Raw genomic sequence first — 16,420 nt, 5'->3', positions numbered from 1 at the left:
GAAACACTCTCCCGTTCCCTGCCTCACCACTTCCCACACGCTTCTGTCACTCTCTGATCACAGTGGGCAAACACCCATCACTTTCCCACTTCGCTCTAAACCTGAAACACCAACACTATGTCAAAAGAGGCACACAGAGCGATTCTCTTCCAATAGCTTTCAATCTTTTTGATTGAATCCTCATAAAGTCCTACCAAGTCAACTCATAAATTTCATTCCTTCATACCTACAAGGTTTAGATCTATCTGATAGACAGGAGCATATAAACAAACTAAAATCCTAAAAAAAGAGAGAAAAAAAGAGAATCCTGAGTCCTGAGGGCTTTTCAGACAATAAAACTAAAGCCAATAAGATAAACAATACAAATGCCAGGAATGAATTAAAATCAGGTTTACAAAATAATAAAATGAAAATAGATTAAAATTTAAAAAAAAAATTCAAATAAAAATGTGTTTAAAGAAGTGACTTTAAAACACAACAGTGATTTTACCAGCTGAAGACATACAGTAGCTTTCCAGATCAATCAGATTTGGTCCTTAGCTTGGAGGGTCTGAGGCTCGCAGGCTGTGCTCCAACTCATCAGGCCTAAAAGATCTGAGCTGTGACTGGGGGTCACACCTAGCCCAGCCTTTAAATTAATCGCTGAAATCCAAAAATCAATTCTAAAACTAACAGGCAACCAGCATAGAGAAGCTATTATAGTGATACTTTGGTCCCACAGTGTGGATTTAGTAACCTGGCATCACAATTCAGCAAATCTGGAAACGTGTCGCTGCTTGCCGATTTCCTCCTCAGAGACATCTCAGAGTTATCAATCTTGTCTAACTGAATAAAGCAAAAATCTGCCTTCTTATAACAGAAATAAGTGCTAGCTTTCAAACTATAACATTTTCTGAGTTCCCGATACAGCTCTAAAGACACAAAGGAATAGTATATTTGTACAGTTCTTCTTATCACAATTCAACATGCACTCAGAAAGCATACTGTGCTAACCTTTTCTTCTAAAAGTTTCACACTTTTCGCACTTAATTTTGTACATGCAAGCAAATCACTACGCTTCCTCTTCCCCTGTTCTAAGTTGCATACAGAAAATATTTTTGGTGGACCTAGAAACCAAAAGACTCGCTGTATTTATGTAGCGGATTAATTCATTAAGTCAGCCTCGGATTGTTTGCTTTAGAAGTATATCATCCTTGAGGAGCCACACAGACTTAGGGAGGCTGAGATACTTGCTGATATCAGCTAACTATTCTCTTCAGTTCAATGGAAATCCAACCTCGCACATATTTTACAATGGATTCAATAAAGCAAACTTTTATAACCTACAGGCAGAAGGCCATGAAAAACACGCAGTCAAGTAAATTAAAGAATAATAATAGTGAGGAAAAAATGACATTGTGAAATATGGTTTTGTAATAACACTAATAAAAATTGTGGGATATAATGATCCGGAGGCTTTGGGTACATCTGAAAAAGGCTAGAAAAACAGACTTGTGTCTGACAGACTATACAGCCCGCCTTGGGCTGTGGAAATATCCCTGACTGTTTGGCAGGCCCTCTGACTGCCGTTTCAGCCGCTATCTTAATTCTCTTCTCTAACATGTGTAGGAAATTTACTGCTTCATTTCATCTTGTCACAAAAGAGCACTCTGCACCTGGCTTTCCCCTCCCTCTGTCCGCTGCTCTTTCCCTCGCCTCTCCTCCCTCTTCAGGAGAGTTTTAAAGCTAATGAGTCATGTTGAGTGAGACAGAAGCTCTTATCAAGCCTGTCACCGGTCCAGGGGCTTACGCTCAGACAGATAAGACAACTCAACATGAGAGATGCAGCCTTTACTTCAAGGTACTGTAGAAATCCTCCTGGTGTTAGGGGAAGCAGAAGTCTGTGCCTCCAAACCACAGGTGAAAATGAATACATTAATTCAGAGACTTTTACCTTCACAATGCTTGCCATCCCCTTTATAGCCTGACTTGCAGATACATTTGTATGACTTCAGGGTATTCTGGCAGATGGCATCGATGCTGCAGTTGTCAAGCGCTTCTGCGCACTCGTCCACATCTAGAAAGGAAGAAATGGAGGGGACAGTTAGTTGATGAAGCAGAAATGCTGCTGATGATGGCACCATTCCCTACAAACAATAAACAGCTTGCCGGTGGATTTGCAGCCCAATAGATTTGGGTGTTCATTGTACCTCATCGGCACACTCAGAGTAAGAGAGCAGATACAAACACAAACCATCACATCAATAAATATATATTATACCATTTTGAGGAACCATTGATCCTAAATAATAACTACAAGCAGCTGTGTAATCACTAACCCACAAGTAAATGGTTGGTTATTGATTGAGCTGCAGTGACCTTCAATTGACCAACTGCTGGTCCGATGGACATTTGCCTTTCAAAATAAAAGGTCATGAAAATTAATCTCATGTGGAAAATTCAATATGTAGCAGGTTAAATAAAAGGAAAAATTCTGTTACAATTGGCAATCAATTTCACTTCAAATATAAAAATGCATTCTGGCTAACAGCCTTCATTAGGGTAATATTCACAATACAAATTTCAGAATATACTGTATTTACATAAGCTTCAATCAAAGATGGATGCCCAAGCCCCCACTAACCAATTCCATTTACACACACAGAAAACCCTGAATAACTGATATGGACAGAGGCAAAATAGCTCTATAGTAATGACAACAGTAAAAAGGTAACCGTTGTAATTGCTGGGTTGAGTTAGAATTATACAAGAGAGAATCTGAAAAGATAAGAATGGAAATGGATTTGAGCAGAATAACTGAGAGCAAGATCAGGTTTGCCTCCACGGAGCCCCAAATCCAACCTAATCCCAGTTAACTAGCCCAGGTGTTTAGGATTACCCCCCTGCACACAGGGGAAGGGCAGCTTAACAAGGTTTACATAGCTTCCAATATCCACTCTTATCACAAGCCCTCTGCAGGAGCTGGCTGATCCCACTGGGAAATGATCTGCAATCTAAGCCCCTGAGCTTAGCATAGTGGCCGTATCTGCCTGTTCCTGGAAGACATGTCTGCTGTGGCAATGAGGACAATGACAGCGCAGAATACACAAAATTCTGTGGTAAGGCATCTCATTTACTATAAATACCTGTCACAAGCTCCTTGATGGCATTTTCATACATCTATAAGAAAATGCCCTTTGGAGGATATACTGGAAACAATAATCCTGTATCTGTGTAAATCTGTTTTTACTCCGGGGAGAGCACTGTTTTTACATAACAGAATATTTCAACAAAGCTACAGCTTATACATCCTCAAATGACATTATTATACTTTTGATTTGTTAAGGCCCAGAACAAACCCTGTGTCTGTAAGCAGTAACCATCAGCACAATAATGTTTCTCTGTCCATCATGGCACCTAGTAAGGGATGTTGCACCTGGGACAGTGGAGGCACCTCTCCTGCTAAGTTTCCATGAAACCATTTAGCAATGCAGGAGCTCCCCAAGCTCTGTATTGATTTATATTATGTGAGAACAATGACAATTCTCCTGGGTAGCAGCCTGCGTCCTTTTTCCTCACTGATTGTCTCCAAGGATAAGTGTAGGAGAAGCCGGGGCGAGGAAGTGTTTTTCAATAGTGGAGGTATTAATCATAACAAAATATCTGTCTTTGTCAGGTTTCTTGGTTCCAAGTCTCTGTGGTAATTAATATTCATTATAACAGAAACTCAAAGAATTCCTCTTTTCATCTTTTTATTAATGTTCCCATCTGGGGCATCAATTCACTTTATCTTACTGGTATATCTTTTTGTAGACACTGCCTTGCAAAAATATGCCTACTTTTCATGTTGAACATTACTTTTTTAAACAACAAACTAGCCGTGTTTTCTGTTTATTCTGGTATCTCAGGACCTGCTGCCAGAGTGGATCAACTTCTGTAGCATTACCTCAAACAGCAACACCAGCTATCACTTTACTAACAGTGAACATGAGCCTATGGGGGAAAAATAACTCAGTGTCAAAGCCTTTGCAAACTAATGTTTTGCCTATACACTGACAAAGCCACGCTTATTATTTCAATAAGCAGCATGATACCTTATACACCCTTGTATATTTCCCGAGATCTGGAAATCAACACACAATAATACTGAATTTCTAATGCACACTTTCACACTTTGGGTAAATCAGATGCATGGCACGATGGGACACATTGGGATATGCAACACTAATGTGAAGTGAAAACACAATACTCTGCATTTTGAGTGTTACTGGTGTGAGCTGCACAACACTGAAATAAATACAAATTAAGATCCTGGCCCACAAGTTATGAAGGTCCATGTCAGACAAAGCATTGTTTAAAAAAGCCACCCATTGAGGGTATTGGGAGCTTTCCAACTGACACATGGGCAACAACAGCTAAAATGTGCTGGTCTTGTTAGAAATCCAAAATGCCTTTGCCATGAAAATAAACATGTCAGAATCGATACGTCCTACGGTTCAGTCCAGAGGACATTCCTCTGAATGCTTGAGAAAAAAAAAATGCAGAGTGCGTTCAGTAACGCTGCCCTGGTAATTGACTCATGCCCAAGATGAAAAGCTTGTGTTTTTCATTGAGAGTTTCTTTCATTCTTTTGTGTTGAGATATCAAAGTTGTTGGGAACAAGTTAAGGCAGCAGAAGTTGAAGTCGGTGCTTTGAGACAAGGATGAATAAACAAAGTCAAAACAACAAAATCAAAGAAGAAAGAGATGTTGGGAAATGCTCAGATGTTTAAACAGTTTCCTCCAGGGAATGTGTCATGTTGGATATTGATGCTGCAGCTCTCTTCTGGTTCATGCACTTCAGAATATTAAAGCCACAAATAGCTCGAGTCTGTGTTTAAACCCACTGACATCCTTGGAATATTGGCCTTCATTGATGTTGTTGGATAAAGCTGTCCTAGTTGTCTAATAATAATGTGGCATGCTTTCTGTCCGCTGAAACTGATTCCAGCACTGTCATAAATTTGGAGAGCATGCCATGCACTACTGTACATTTAATAAAACTTCAACTCTAAACTTGGCCTCATGTCAGACTTCTAAATTCCTAACTGCATCTTTGCATGCTGTTGACTCAGAAACTTAAGTTTTTATTTATGTTATTACATGTTTTTTTCCTGAAGTGGGTGGGAGTGAGGTCAGGGGGTAAAGATGGGTTTTATTTTAATTTTAATCAACAAAAAGTTCCTCTGTCACAGGTGGTTGTTTGGATGGTTACTGTGAAAATCCATTAGTCCATTTGGAGTCTTTGCTTTTATTCCAAAGTAGTCCTCACATGCGAGTCAGAGCTGCTGGCTAAGGGCTGCTGGCCATGGAGGTGAGACCTTGTCAGAGGTGCTTTTCCTCCCTGATTTATGGGAAGGCTCTGGGATAAGCAGTGTATTTAGCTGGGCCGGCTAGAGGGGGTGTTAGCAGGAATAAGACTCAGAGGGGAGAGTGTGAGTGTGTGGGAGAATTGTAGGGCCGAAGGTGTGCAGTTCAAACATAGGGTAATGTTTACTTTGAGTGTTGAGACCCTCGCTGTTTGCTTGCGCCCCCGAGCCTGCTCCCCCAGCCCATCACCTTCCCTTCAGATACAGAAATAGCCTGAGTGGAGTAGGGACACCCATAGGGCGTACCTTTACACGTGTTGCCTGCAGCCAGGCCAAAAGAGCCGTCACAAATATGGAGCAACCAATGCATTCAGCCAAAGACAGCAATAAAATATTCCACTGCGTTTTTGTGACAGAATGATTTGGTGCAACTTTTGAACATTTGCATGATTTGTTGTAAGGCATTACAGGAAAGAAAAAAACATTATTCTTGACAATAGCATTTACAGATGAAATCCTAGATTTTCACAGCACTTTGCAGCAGAGGAGGAAGGGCGCTAGGTTCAAGTCCATAAAAGGTGTTCTTGGGATCACAGTGTTTGTATTACTGCGTATAATTACAAAGGAACAAGTATTGTAATTATCCATCTTAGCACCACACTTACACTATACTTAGGGTTGCGGTTGAGCAGGATAGGGCTAAGGTCAGGATAATTACTTTAGGTACAGAGTAGCAGAGAGTAATCTGAATACCTAGAGACTTGTATGAACACAGTACAGTAAAACCTCTTTTATCTAAACTTCACACATCTGAAATGACTGGTTAACCAACTGGGCAAAATGAACTTAACGTGTGATGAAAAAATTAAGTCTATAAAGTATGTGCGGTTGTTGCTTTTGTAAATGATCCATGCAATTAAAAACAATGAAATGGATCATTGAGGTTGCATGGGGAAATTTTAGAATGTTGACACACTGAAGGAAATGTTTTAATATATATTTCAAAGTATTTCAATAAACCAGATATTTCAGTCTTACAAACAACCTCTATTCTCTAAGGGTTTGGAAAAGAGGCTCTACAGTAGCTGCCTTTCCCCCTTTATTGATTCTGGATTGGTGGGCAACTATAATGAGAAAACTGCCTCCAATGCAAGAGAAGATGAAAAACTGAAAAAAATTAAGCCTGACATACTCAAAACATGCATCACCCTAATGCTTAGAGTTTGCACATTTATACCAATAAATTATGCACATACAGCTTTAATTCTGCTACCTACACTAGAACCAAAACAGGCACAGACATACAAATATATATATATAATGCATCACCAGAGTTATATATGGCGCACACTAATGTTATGTGGTGTGTTATCATTGTTGGCCTTACTCCGGTGCAGTGAGAGGAAGTGAGGATGAGGTTGTGGAAAGGACAGGAACTCTGTCTGGTTGTTGCAACATTATCACAGCACACTGCAAATCTCATGGATTATTAGGTTGTGCAGGGCAGGAGACTAGCCATCCTCCGAAAAAAAAAAAAATGGTTTTGATGAAATGCAGACGTCAACATTAGCACAGAATTTAGCATCTTTCCCCACTCCTGCCCAAATCCCCTTCAGCTAATGAAGGGACACTCTGTTGGCTGTCCAGCAAGCCTCTAAAAAGTTGTGAATAAAAATATCAACTGCTTCCATTTGGGATATTTACACTCATCCTTCACACACTCTAAATGTTTAGGAATCATGACCACTGACTGATCCTGTGCTTTCAAAAACTGTGATCACAACTTCAAAACCTGGGTCCCTCCCTGCTTATGTCCACCAACCATCAAGCCTCAGATTAGTCTGAGGGCAACAGAACATGCAAATTAAGTTTCAGGAAAGCAATATCATGTTAACATGCCGAAAGACATTTACTGAATACTGTTGTAACATCCATTTTACACATTTTAATCAAAACTTCATCCTCTCACCCAAAGCTACCAAACTCCTGGAACCTCTCTCTAATCGACCAACGTTTATATTTTCTTATATATGCAGAGCTGGCTTTATCAAAGACATCTTAACACTATAATTATACAGATTCACTATTGATTATATATGTCCTGTTGACTTACAGTGGAACAGGTGGACTTTGTGAAAGGATGTCAGTGGCTCTGTAATATTCCCTCTTTCTTATTTTGTGATGCTTCCAAAAGTTCAGCTTCTATAATCTAAAATGCTATCCTACTCTTATTCTACTACCATAGAGCAGCATAATACAGAAGCAGAGTACTACCGTCTCTGCTTCTGTATTATGCAAACTGTAATATATAATGGATGTGTGGTTAGGGACCTCATGGCGTGTCTTCATTAGGACAAGTCAACTGACTCACACCGACACATACAATAACGTATAACTACCTTTGCGAGCTGTCGATTCCCTCGAAGTGTATTTTTACAGCTCACGACCCTTCTGCTAAACTACAGACATCAGTGAAATAGACAGCTTGCCTACAAATGATTCCTCAGTTAAGTGATGAGTTGGGAGAATGGGCAGCAGAGAGAGCAGAGTGAACTCACCGCCACGTCAGTCATACTCATGTCATTCATAATGAATTTCTCAAGGTAGCTGGTGCTCAAGCTCTGTGAATAAATAATGGTCATTCTCTGTGATTTTGATCAGAGCCTGAGCATCTGGTGCTGTGCCTTTTCCTTTAGCATGTGTGGCCCTAATAGACTATGACTCACAGACCTCCGGACCACCTCCAGAAGGAAAACACTTATTACAGTAATTAAGTGAATCATAGAGCAATACTAAGAGAGAGCAGGGGGTGACATGACATCCTCCACCGTGTCGAACGTCTAACACATATCACCCTGAACAGTCTAGCTTGTGTAACTCGTAAGCATTTCCCATTAGGAGTTGATGTGACAAGAAATTCATTTGTACCTTTCAAGGTATTTTTCACCCTTCTTGGCATGTGTCCTCCACTGTTAATGACTTCTTGGCCTCATGCAGCATATTTTATATGCGGGAAGGGTGGCACTTAGTCCAGCTGTATACCTTATATTTATACAGCCTGAGCTAACTGACATGACACTCTCCCCTCTGCACACAGCAATTACATTCATTGGTGGTTGCTTTAGCCAGATACAGTACCAACTATAAAGACGGCAACATAGCAATTACAGCACAAGTGCGATATTTTTAGCTGTTTCCTGCCAAACTAAGGTATAAAGTGAATGGCTCTCTGTGCGAGTTGTGAAGCGAGCATTATCGGACAAAGCTTGGAAATGTGAAATGGGTCGGGTGAGATTCAATGGGCCGGACCTGGCTGGATATATGGTTCATTTAAATACGGCGATAATTTAAAAGACAGCACATTCATTTCATGCATCCATTTCACTTATACAGAAATATAATGTGTTTAATGGCCTCTCCATCACTCTTTCCTAGAGTAGTTCCATCACACTTGTGAAATGACTTTGAATAAAGGCGGTAGAGCAGAAAATGTAAAACCTAAGAGTGGGCTATATTCAAAGTGTAAACCTGGAATGAATCGATATAGCACCGTGCCACGCCTGGCAGCTGTGAATAGGCTTCTCCTCAGTATTACGGTAAAATGAAAAAGAATAAAGCAAAAAAGATTGAAAATTAATTATCCTGACATTTTTTTTGATTAAAAAAAACACACATATTAGCAAATCTTAAAAGGCTCACACAAATGCAGTTTCATTTCTCACCTTTCCACTACCTCAAACCCTCTCACCTAGACTGCTGTTTGATGCAGTTTCATTACTTATACATTTCTGTTAATATGCATATGGAATATTGTAGATATGAGCCTATTCAATTTGAAACTCAAATTCCCCACTCCCATACGTCCCTAATGGATATGAAGCAATATCAAACAATGCAAGCTGAGAAATGCCCACTTTGCTCACAGAAATAGCTTTTCCATTCCTTTCAGCCAATAACTTTGATAACTTGCAAGGTCCCAGACACGTGGCATTTAAATCAAAGCATGTAGCAGGAATAATACGGTTCCAGTGGAAGTAGCAGAAAGTAAACTTGTGATTGATACTTATAAAGGTGTAAACCAGATACTGTATCAGCCCACTATTGCTCTTAAATGCTATGACCATAACAGGAAATATCGTTAAATGATGATGGATTAAAAAGATTGGATGCATGTATGATGGATAATATAATGGATTAAAAGCATTTCATTTAAAACAACAAAGCCATGGAAGTATGTATTTTCCATTCATCTACAGTATGGCCTATTACAGCCAAAAATGAATATACTCCTAAAGCTTTGTAGGAGTGATTAAACACTGTAGAGGATCATATGGTTTTCCCATGCCTCTGTCCATTGAGGAAGTCTCAAATTCATTGGTGAAGTCATCTCTCTATCAACCCAGAATGCACTGGCCAGAACCCACCAAATAAATAACTTCAGCTTTTTTCATCTGGATTCCTTGATGTGTTGGGTTGGATTTTTCCATTACTAAGCAGAATAAGAGCATTTCCTTTCATTTCCAGCAGTCTCTAAAGCTGGCGCTCACCATCAGGAATGTAAACACACACAGTCTGTAAACAAGGCTCTCTCTGACCCCCAACCCCCCTCCAACAACACTGACCACCGCAGACCAGCCTAATGACGTCCCTCCCTGACCCCCCAAACTCTCAAAGAAGAGACGCAGCCCCATTATTCAGCCAAAGGGGGTCACAGGAGAGGGCGAGTGAGGAGGAAGGATAAGAGGATGGTGGGGCAGCAGTGTCTCAAGCTGCTGTCCCACCGGCCGTAGAAAAGGAGAGCGGCCGAGGAGCACAGTCCCACAGATATCTACTCCTGAATCACTGTATCCCCAATCGGTGAGTAATGGAACAGAAAAACAAATGTGGGGTCTGCGGTAGGGGGCGAGCGGGTTAGAGGATTAATGATCTGAGAGCTGCTCCAGCTGGCCGAGGGACGGCCCCGAGGTTCCTCAGCGAGCCATCAGCACTCTGGAGGTGAGTTTAGGACTGGGGTCAGAGTGCCGTCAACACTGACTCCATCCTCCCCCGAACCAACAGGGACGCTGTCAGCACCTCCGCATCTGCACAGAGAACAAAGGCCACTGACAGAGAGAAAGAGAGAGAGAGAGAGGGGGAGAGAGACAGAGAAAGAGAGAGAGAGAGAGAGACAGAGAGAGAGAGAGAGAGAGAGAGAGAGAGAGAGAGAGAGAGAGAGAGAGAGAGAGAGAGAGAGAGAGAGAGAGAGAGAGAGAGAGAGAGAGAGAGAGAGATTGTTCTCTAATTTTAACTGCAGTGCCACAGTAGAGAAAAGCATCACGGGCCTCATTTGGAGCATACTGTTTAGATTACAGCCCAATAAATAAATGAGCTCCTAAGCCGCGGACGGTGTGGATAGTTTCTGTTTCTGTGCACTCGTTATTCTCTCCCTTGACACGGGTGTGAGGGTGTTGAATTTTACCACTGGACACCGCTGTTGGCGATGCAGCAGTTGTCCAGCTATGCTCAGGAAAGGTTTGGATGATTTAAACTACAACATTTTTTCTTTCCTCAGGTGCATGTGAAAGCTACAGCTTTCTCAGCACTGCAACCATTCTAAATGAGGTGACAAATAGTGGTCACAGGGGCCTTGCTGGGTGCTGATAAAGTGGTTTTCTACTCCAGGAGGGAGAGAAGGTGCCATGACAGAAGTATCTCAACAGCTGATTGGTTCCCCTGGGTAGTCAGGAAATCTGTAGGGTCCACAGGTTATGGTTTTGTTTGGCTGTGACCTAACACTCATATTGCATACAGAACATGTAATGTACTGTAATCACATAGCATACATCAACCCATACATGTATACAAATGTACGCAGATGATGTACGAAGACAGTTATAATTTGATCCATAAATCAACCTGAAGCATAAACAAAGACACCCTGAGATGTGAAGATCAGCGACACCGACCCCAAACACACACACATACACACAAGCAGACACACTTGAAACTCCAATCATGTTTGGCAGACTTCTCAAAAATTACTGCTGAATATCTTGATATTTGATGCTGATATATATTTAATTTCCTCAGACAAAATGCTGCAGTATTTTACCATATGCCTGGCGACAGAGTGGAATGACAACTCAATCCATGCATGTGTGCATATAAGAAACACATTCAAGCAAAAAGAGAGCTCAATACAAAAAAATTGAAAACAACAAAAATCACCAGGGGAGTTAGACTGATTAAATGTACATTCACCTCAATCATTTGGAAAGTACACCCTTATCGACATGCTCAGAAAGAGACCTTGAACGAGGAAGTCAGATTTCCCCAAGTCTGAGTCTTTGACACTCTGTTGCAGAGGAGAAAACGTCTTGGTTTTACATTCCAACGGCAAGGATGAAAGTGAGCAACTGTCCAGAACGAGGGCCCACTGAACCGCCTTGGGTCACAGCCTGTGCCAGACAGCCCAGCCTTTACATGTGCCTGTAAACATGGAGCTGACGCTATATGTAGCTCTGGCCTGGCTGCCCTAAAATTCAACTAAAAAGTCTCTGCATCAAGCCGCAGCTTTGGGCAAAGGGAAGCCATTGAATTAGAAAGGCTAGGGACAATAAACCTGCACCATTCCCTCGCTTTTTTAAAAGACTGCCTATCTATAATGGAGCTCCATTCTGGAGGATGAAAGCACTTCTACTTGCTAAGTGCAATCATTAATATCCAATCTAAAAATCACTCATCGCAGCCATACACCTTCTTGTCCTCACAACACACCCACACATCAAAGTCATTCTCGTGGATTCATACCACATTGCTCTTAGACAGAATTGTTATCAAGTGTTTTCACCACTCAAGTAATGCCAAGATAATAATCTCTCCCTGCTCACGCGGCTGCTCTGTAACAACATGTACAGCGGCATTGGAGCACCACTTGTCAGGCAGATGCTATCTGAGTGTGTCTGCTGAGTGGTAAAGTGAAGCGAGATTGATCCCCTCCACCCACTCATCAGTGAGTGACCGAGGGCTGCCCCGAGGCTCAACCTGCCGCCGACGCTCTGATCACTACCAGAGAACAGCTCTCTGACACTGCAAGCCTGCTACGCACCGCCAGAGAGAGAAAAAGACGGAGACAGGCGAGCTCGAATCCTATTTCAATTCTCTTTTTCATTATCCGTTCAACACTACGGGGGAAAAACACTATGCATAATCATTTACAGGTTAGAAAGTCATCCCATTTATTTATTATTTCGGGGGGCTTTCTGCTTTTTTGGGCAGGATATAGTGAGAAGTAACAAGAAAGATGGGAGAAAAGAAAGGGGATGACATGTCATACCAGTCTAACTGCTATCCCCGAGACATGGAAAAGCCACGGAACATCCCAAAGAGGACAGAAGTACTTTTCACTTTTTCTGTTTGACCTGAATACATCCTCCATTCACCGGCTGTTAAAAATTACTTAGCCAAAAACTGTGCTCCTCGTACCTTGGCAGATAAATAGGGGCTTTTGCGTCGGTTTGTTTTAAGGCACATCCAGTCTCTGAGGGGATAAGTCTAACAGCTCAACAAATACCGTTGCAGGAGCTTGTCAGGACTCAGGAGCGACGCACAAACCACACAACCCGTGAATAAAGACAGTGGAGGTGATGAGAGAGGTGCGCCAAAGTGTTGTCAAAATGCAATGGCTGTGGCAAGATGACTGGCCATGTTCCATGCTGATCAGAGGAGAAAGAGCTATTCTCGCAAAAGACACTTTCTTTCTTTCTTTCTTTCTTTCTGCAAAACCGGGTGCTTGGAGAAGTTCAAGGCCAAAAGGATAGGCACAAATAAAAGCACCATTTAAACAGTTCTTTATGTGGCTTCACATACGGTTTCAAAGAACAGCCAACACACTTTTTTACTTTCAGTCTCGCAATCACGTGTATGTATGCGTGCACGCACACACACACACACACACACAGCCACGCTTGCACACACAAACCTGCAGCATATCCAACCTTCCACAACAAGTAGGCCAACAAAAGTGGGCTGGACAAGGCTGAGGAAAAGTGTTGAGGGGTAGAGAGAACTGCGCGCATCTTTTTGTCATAAAAAAGATGCCATAAAAATATAAATAGTAAAAAGGCTGACAGCAAGGTTTCTGACACAGAACGGCTGTAACGCAGTCATTGCTTATGGCTGACAGAGGAAAAAGCATGGCTACTTCATTAAGTGCAAAGGAAAGGAAGCGAGGACAAAGCAAACAAAGGAGAGTTGGGTGAAAAAGGAAAGGGGTGAGTGAGTGTTGAGGGGGGGCCAGGGGGAGGGGGGTGGCTCTCTCTTCCCTTCCATCTCCCTCTTTGTAGAGGGCAGCATCTCTAGGTAAGCCTCCCTTCACTTGGGCCTCATATTGCTGAGGCTGCTTGGTTCCCACAGTGCGTCCCGGCCTGGATCTGGCCTTGCTCCCTGCTCCGGCGGCCCTGCGTCTCAGACCCCCAGGCCCCGGAGCAGAGGTTACACCAACACAGCCAGCCACAGCAGCATGTCAGCCCCGCACCAACCGTTGCCTTGGTGCCGCTGCATTAGCGGAGAGCTCCTGACTCGGTTCGAGGAAAGTGATTTGCCATGACGTCTGTGGCTCTTTCCTTCCCTTCTCTTTTCCCCGCTTGTTGTCGCTCGCTCGCTCGCTAAGCAATTTCTCTTTCTCTCTCTCTCTCTCTCTCCCTCTCTCTCTCTCTCTCTCTCTCCACCCTTAATCTCGCCTGTTTCCCCACTCTCATTTTTCCCTTCTTTGTCATTCTCTCCACCACATCCTCAAATCTTCCCTCCCCTCATTCCACCATTCTTTCACTCTTTTTTTCATGGAGTAACGATGGATGCCTAAAACACAGTGCCATGATTAGGCTGACATTGATGAAAGACAAAGAGGCTTGTCGGCAACATCTGTGTTGAATAAATATTGACCTGACAAATTGTGCAGTTTTTTTTTCTAGTCATTGTTCAGTACATTGTTCATCTCTCTCTCTCTGCCTTCCTCTCTCTCTTCATTTTTCTCAACATTGTTCCCTGTCTTCACACTTGTCAGCACCACAGAGCTGCTACAAACATCAAACACAATATTCATGTTCAGTTAGGCACAAAATCTTCTTGCAGATGTGTAATGCCTACAGAGCAACACACAGGCAACATGTAACTGTAGAGCTGTTTGCCTTGTATTGATAAACAGGAACTGAGAGACAAGCATCGGCCTATCAAGTGGCAACCAGCCACGGCGTTACTATTGGTGACCAACAAACAGGTGCATGCCATTACGGACTGACACTCTTACAGCAGCATTCCACGCTACAAGGAAGTGTGTAATCGATGTTGTGGAAAATAAAGTGAGAAAAAAGTAGTTCTAATTGCAAAATGTAAATATTGGGTTTTCCCACAAGTGGGGGCAGACCACCCAGGATGCAAAATAGTCACCCACCCCCTTTCTCTTTTTGCCTTGTCGACAGCCCAGGAGATGTCTTTTTGTGTGAGCGAAACATCACCAACCACAATCAACACTCGCACAGAAACCATGATGTGTCTTTGCATGCAAATACTTTTGGCAACTCCGGGTTGGCATTTGTCTGTTTTGGTAGAGTGAGGCGATGAAACGGCGGAGGAGAGGGCTGAATGAATCAGAAATTGAGTGTGTAACATCATGTCTTTCTGGTTCCCGTGGGGCCGGGGTTTGGACTCGGGCTGCCCTTGTATGGTCTGAATAATTTCTCACAAGACAAGAGAGCAGGAGGGCGGCCGGCTCGGCAGGACAGTACTGTAGCCACAGTGTCTTTGACAGAGAGACTACTGAGAGGGCTCCATGTGTGTGTTACAGACCGGTGTCAAATACTTGTCTGGATAGTGACAAATACCTCCTGATAGTCTCACTACAATTAACTACAGGACTGCCCATGAAACATAACTGTTCACACTGTTGATGCTGTTTGAAGATAAAAGACAACTGTGTGTTTTTTCTCCAGGGCCACATTAACAATAGCAATCTGTCAATTAAACTTTATTTTATTCCTGTTGATGTTTTCTTTTTTCTAAGCAAGTCTGTGTGCAAATTAGTAGCCTGGCATATATTGACACAACAGATAAAGTAATTGAGTGGTTTTTTTGGGGGGTTTTTGCATTGCAAAATTAACCATTGAATCAACAGAAGGTTCCTGTTTGAATGAAATTGAGGGCTGCTGATGGATTTTCTGTCTCCAAAGTCACTATTAGGCTACTTTACACTTCAACACTTTGCATTTAATTTTATTTTACTTTATAAAGCTTTTAATTAGTTTTTACATTCATTCTGTTTGCATGTATTTAGTCAATTGACATAAAGTTTGTTGGTAATTTTATGTACTGCAGTAAGTGTCATCATTACCAATTTACCAAACTGATCTAATGGTTTTATTAATTACGCTCCATTGAGTTCCACTCTACACCCAGCAGTCTGACAAAAATATTACATTTCCAGTCATCCAGCCACTGCATGGCAGCTGTAACATAAAGCTATTTTGACGTGAAAACTTACCTTGAGTGGTTTTACTTCCTGAAGCTGGCTGTTGGACAAAGGCGACCAGGCATAAACCTACAAATCCCAGGCTTGCGCGTATCATAACGTGCATATACATGTTAACTTTCACTGCAGTTGAACAGTAACAGTTTCGAGATCTACAATGCAACGGAGAGCGCACGAGCACACATAAAGGTGTTGGGTATAAGGGTCTCAGAAAAATCTTGTTATTCCCTCAGATCACCCGCTGATAGGATACTGTGCGGTCCTTTTCCCCCCTTTTACGCCTGCTTATTTTAGTTTCAAGTGATCGGGATTGAGGGTAGCCCGACAACGCGCAGCAGAGGAAGGCTCTTCTGTAATCATGTTTCGACCCAGACCAATGTCAATTTAAGAAAGGGAGAGGGAGGGAGAGAGGGAGAGAGAGAAAGAGAGAGAGAGAGTGAGAGAGAGAGAGGGAGAGAGAGAGATGGAGTGGAGCAGCAGGGTTGGAAGGGGGAGGAGAGAAGAGGGATCCGCGCTGCGCTTCGGAGTCTGCTCCTGCTCTTCCCTCTCTTTCTCTGCCTACTTGAGAGTATTTCTGTTTTTTTACACT

At 42.3% G+C, this 16,420-nt stretch overlaps 1 protein-coding gene across 3 annotated transcripts in view; it reads right to left on the bottom strand.

Moving 5' to 3' along the window:
• The window catches only part of scube3 (signal peptide, CUB domain, EGF-like 3), a 62,379-nt gene extending 46,202 nt beyond the window's left edge, over positions 1 to 16,177 (bottom strand). For all 3 annotated transcript variants that reach the window (XM_071543488.1, XM_071543490.1, XM_071543491.1), the window contains exons 1-2: positions 15,844 to 16,177; positions 1,934 to 2,056 (exon numbers count right to left, since the gene is read on the bottom strand). In XM_071543488.1, the coding sequence (XP_071399589.1) occupies positions 1,934 to 2,056; positions 15,844 to 15,943 (223 nt within the window). In that variant the 5' untranslated portion in view covers positions 15,944 to 16,177. The remainder of the gene's footprint in view (positions 1 to 1,933; positions 2,057 to 15,843) is intronic.
• Between the last annotated feature and the right edge of the window lie 243 nt (positions 16,178 to 16,420).

This window comes from Centroberyx affinis, unplaced genomic scaffold (assembly GCF_046629955.1).
Source record: "Centroberyx affinis isolate AG114_WGS23_722 - 3 ecotype Tasmania unplaced genomic scaffold, CSIRO-AGI_Caff_v1 ptg004325l_1, whole genome shotgun sequence".
Classification (NCBI taxonomy): Eukaryota; Metazoa; Chordata; class Actinopteri; order Beryciformes; family Berycidae; genus Centroberyx; species Centroberyx affinis.
Note: the sequence above shows the minus strand (reverse complement) of the source record. Positions and strands in the feature narration are given on the sequence as shown.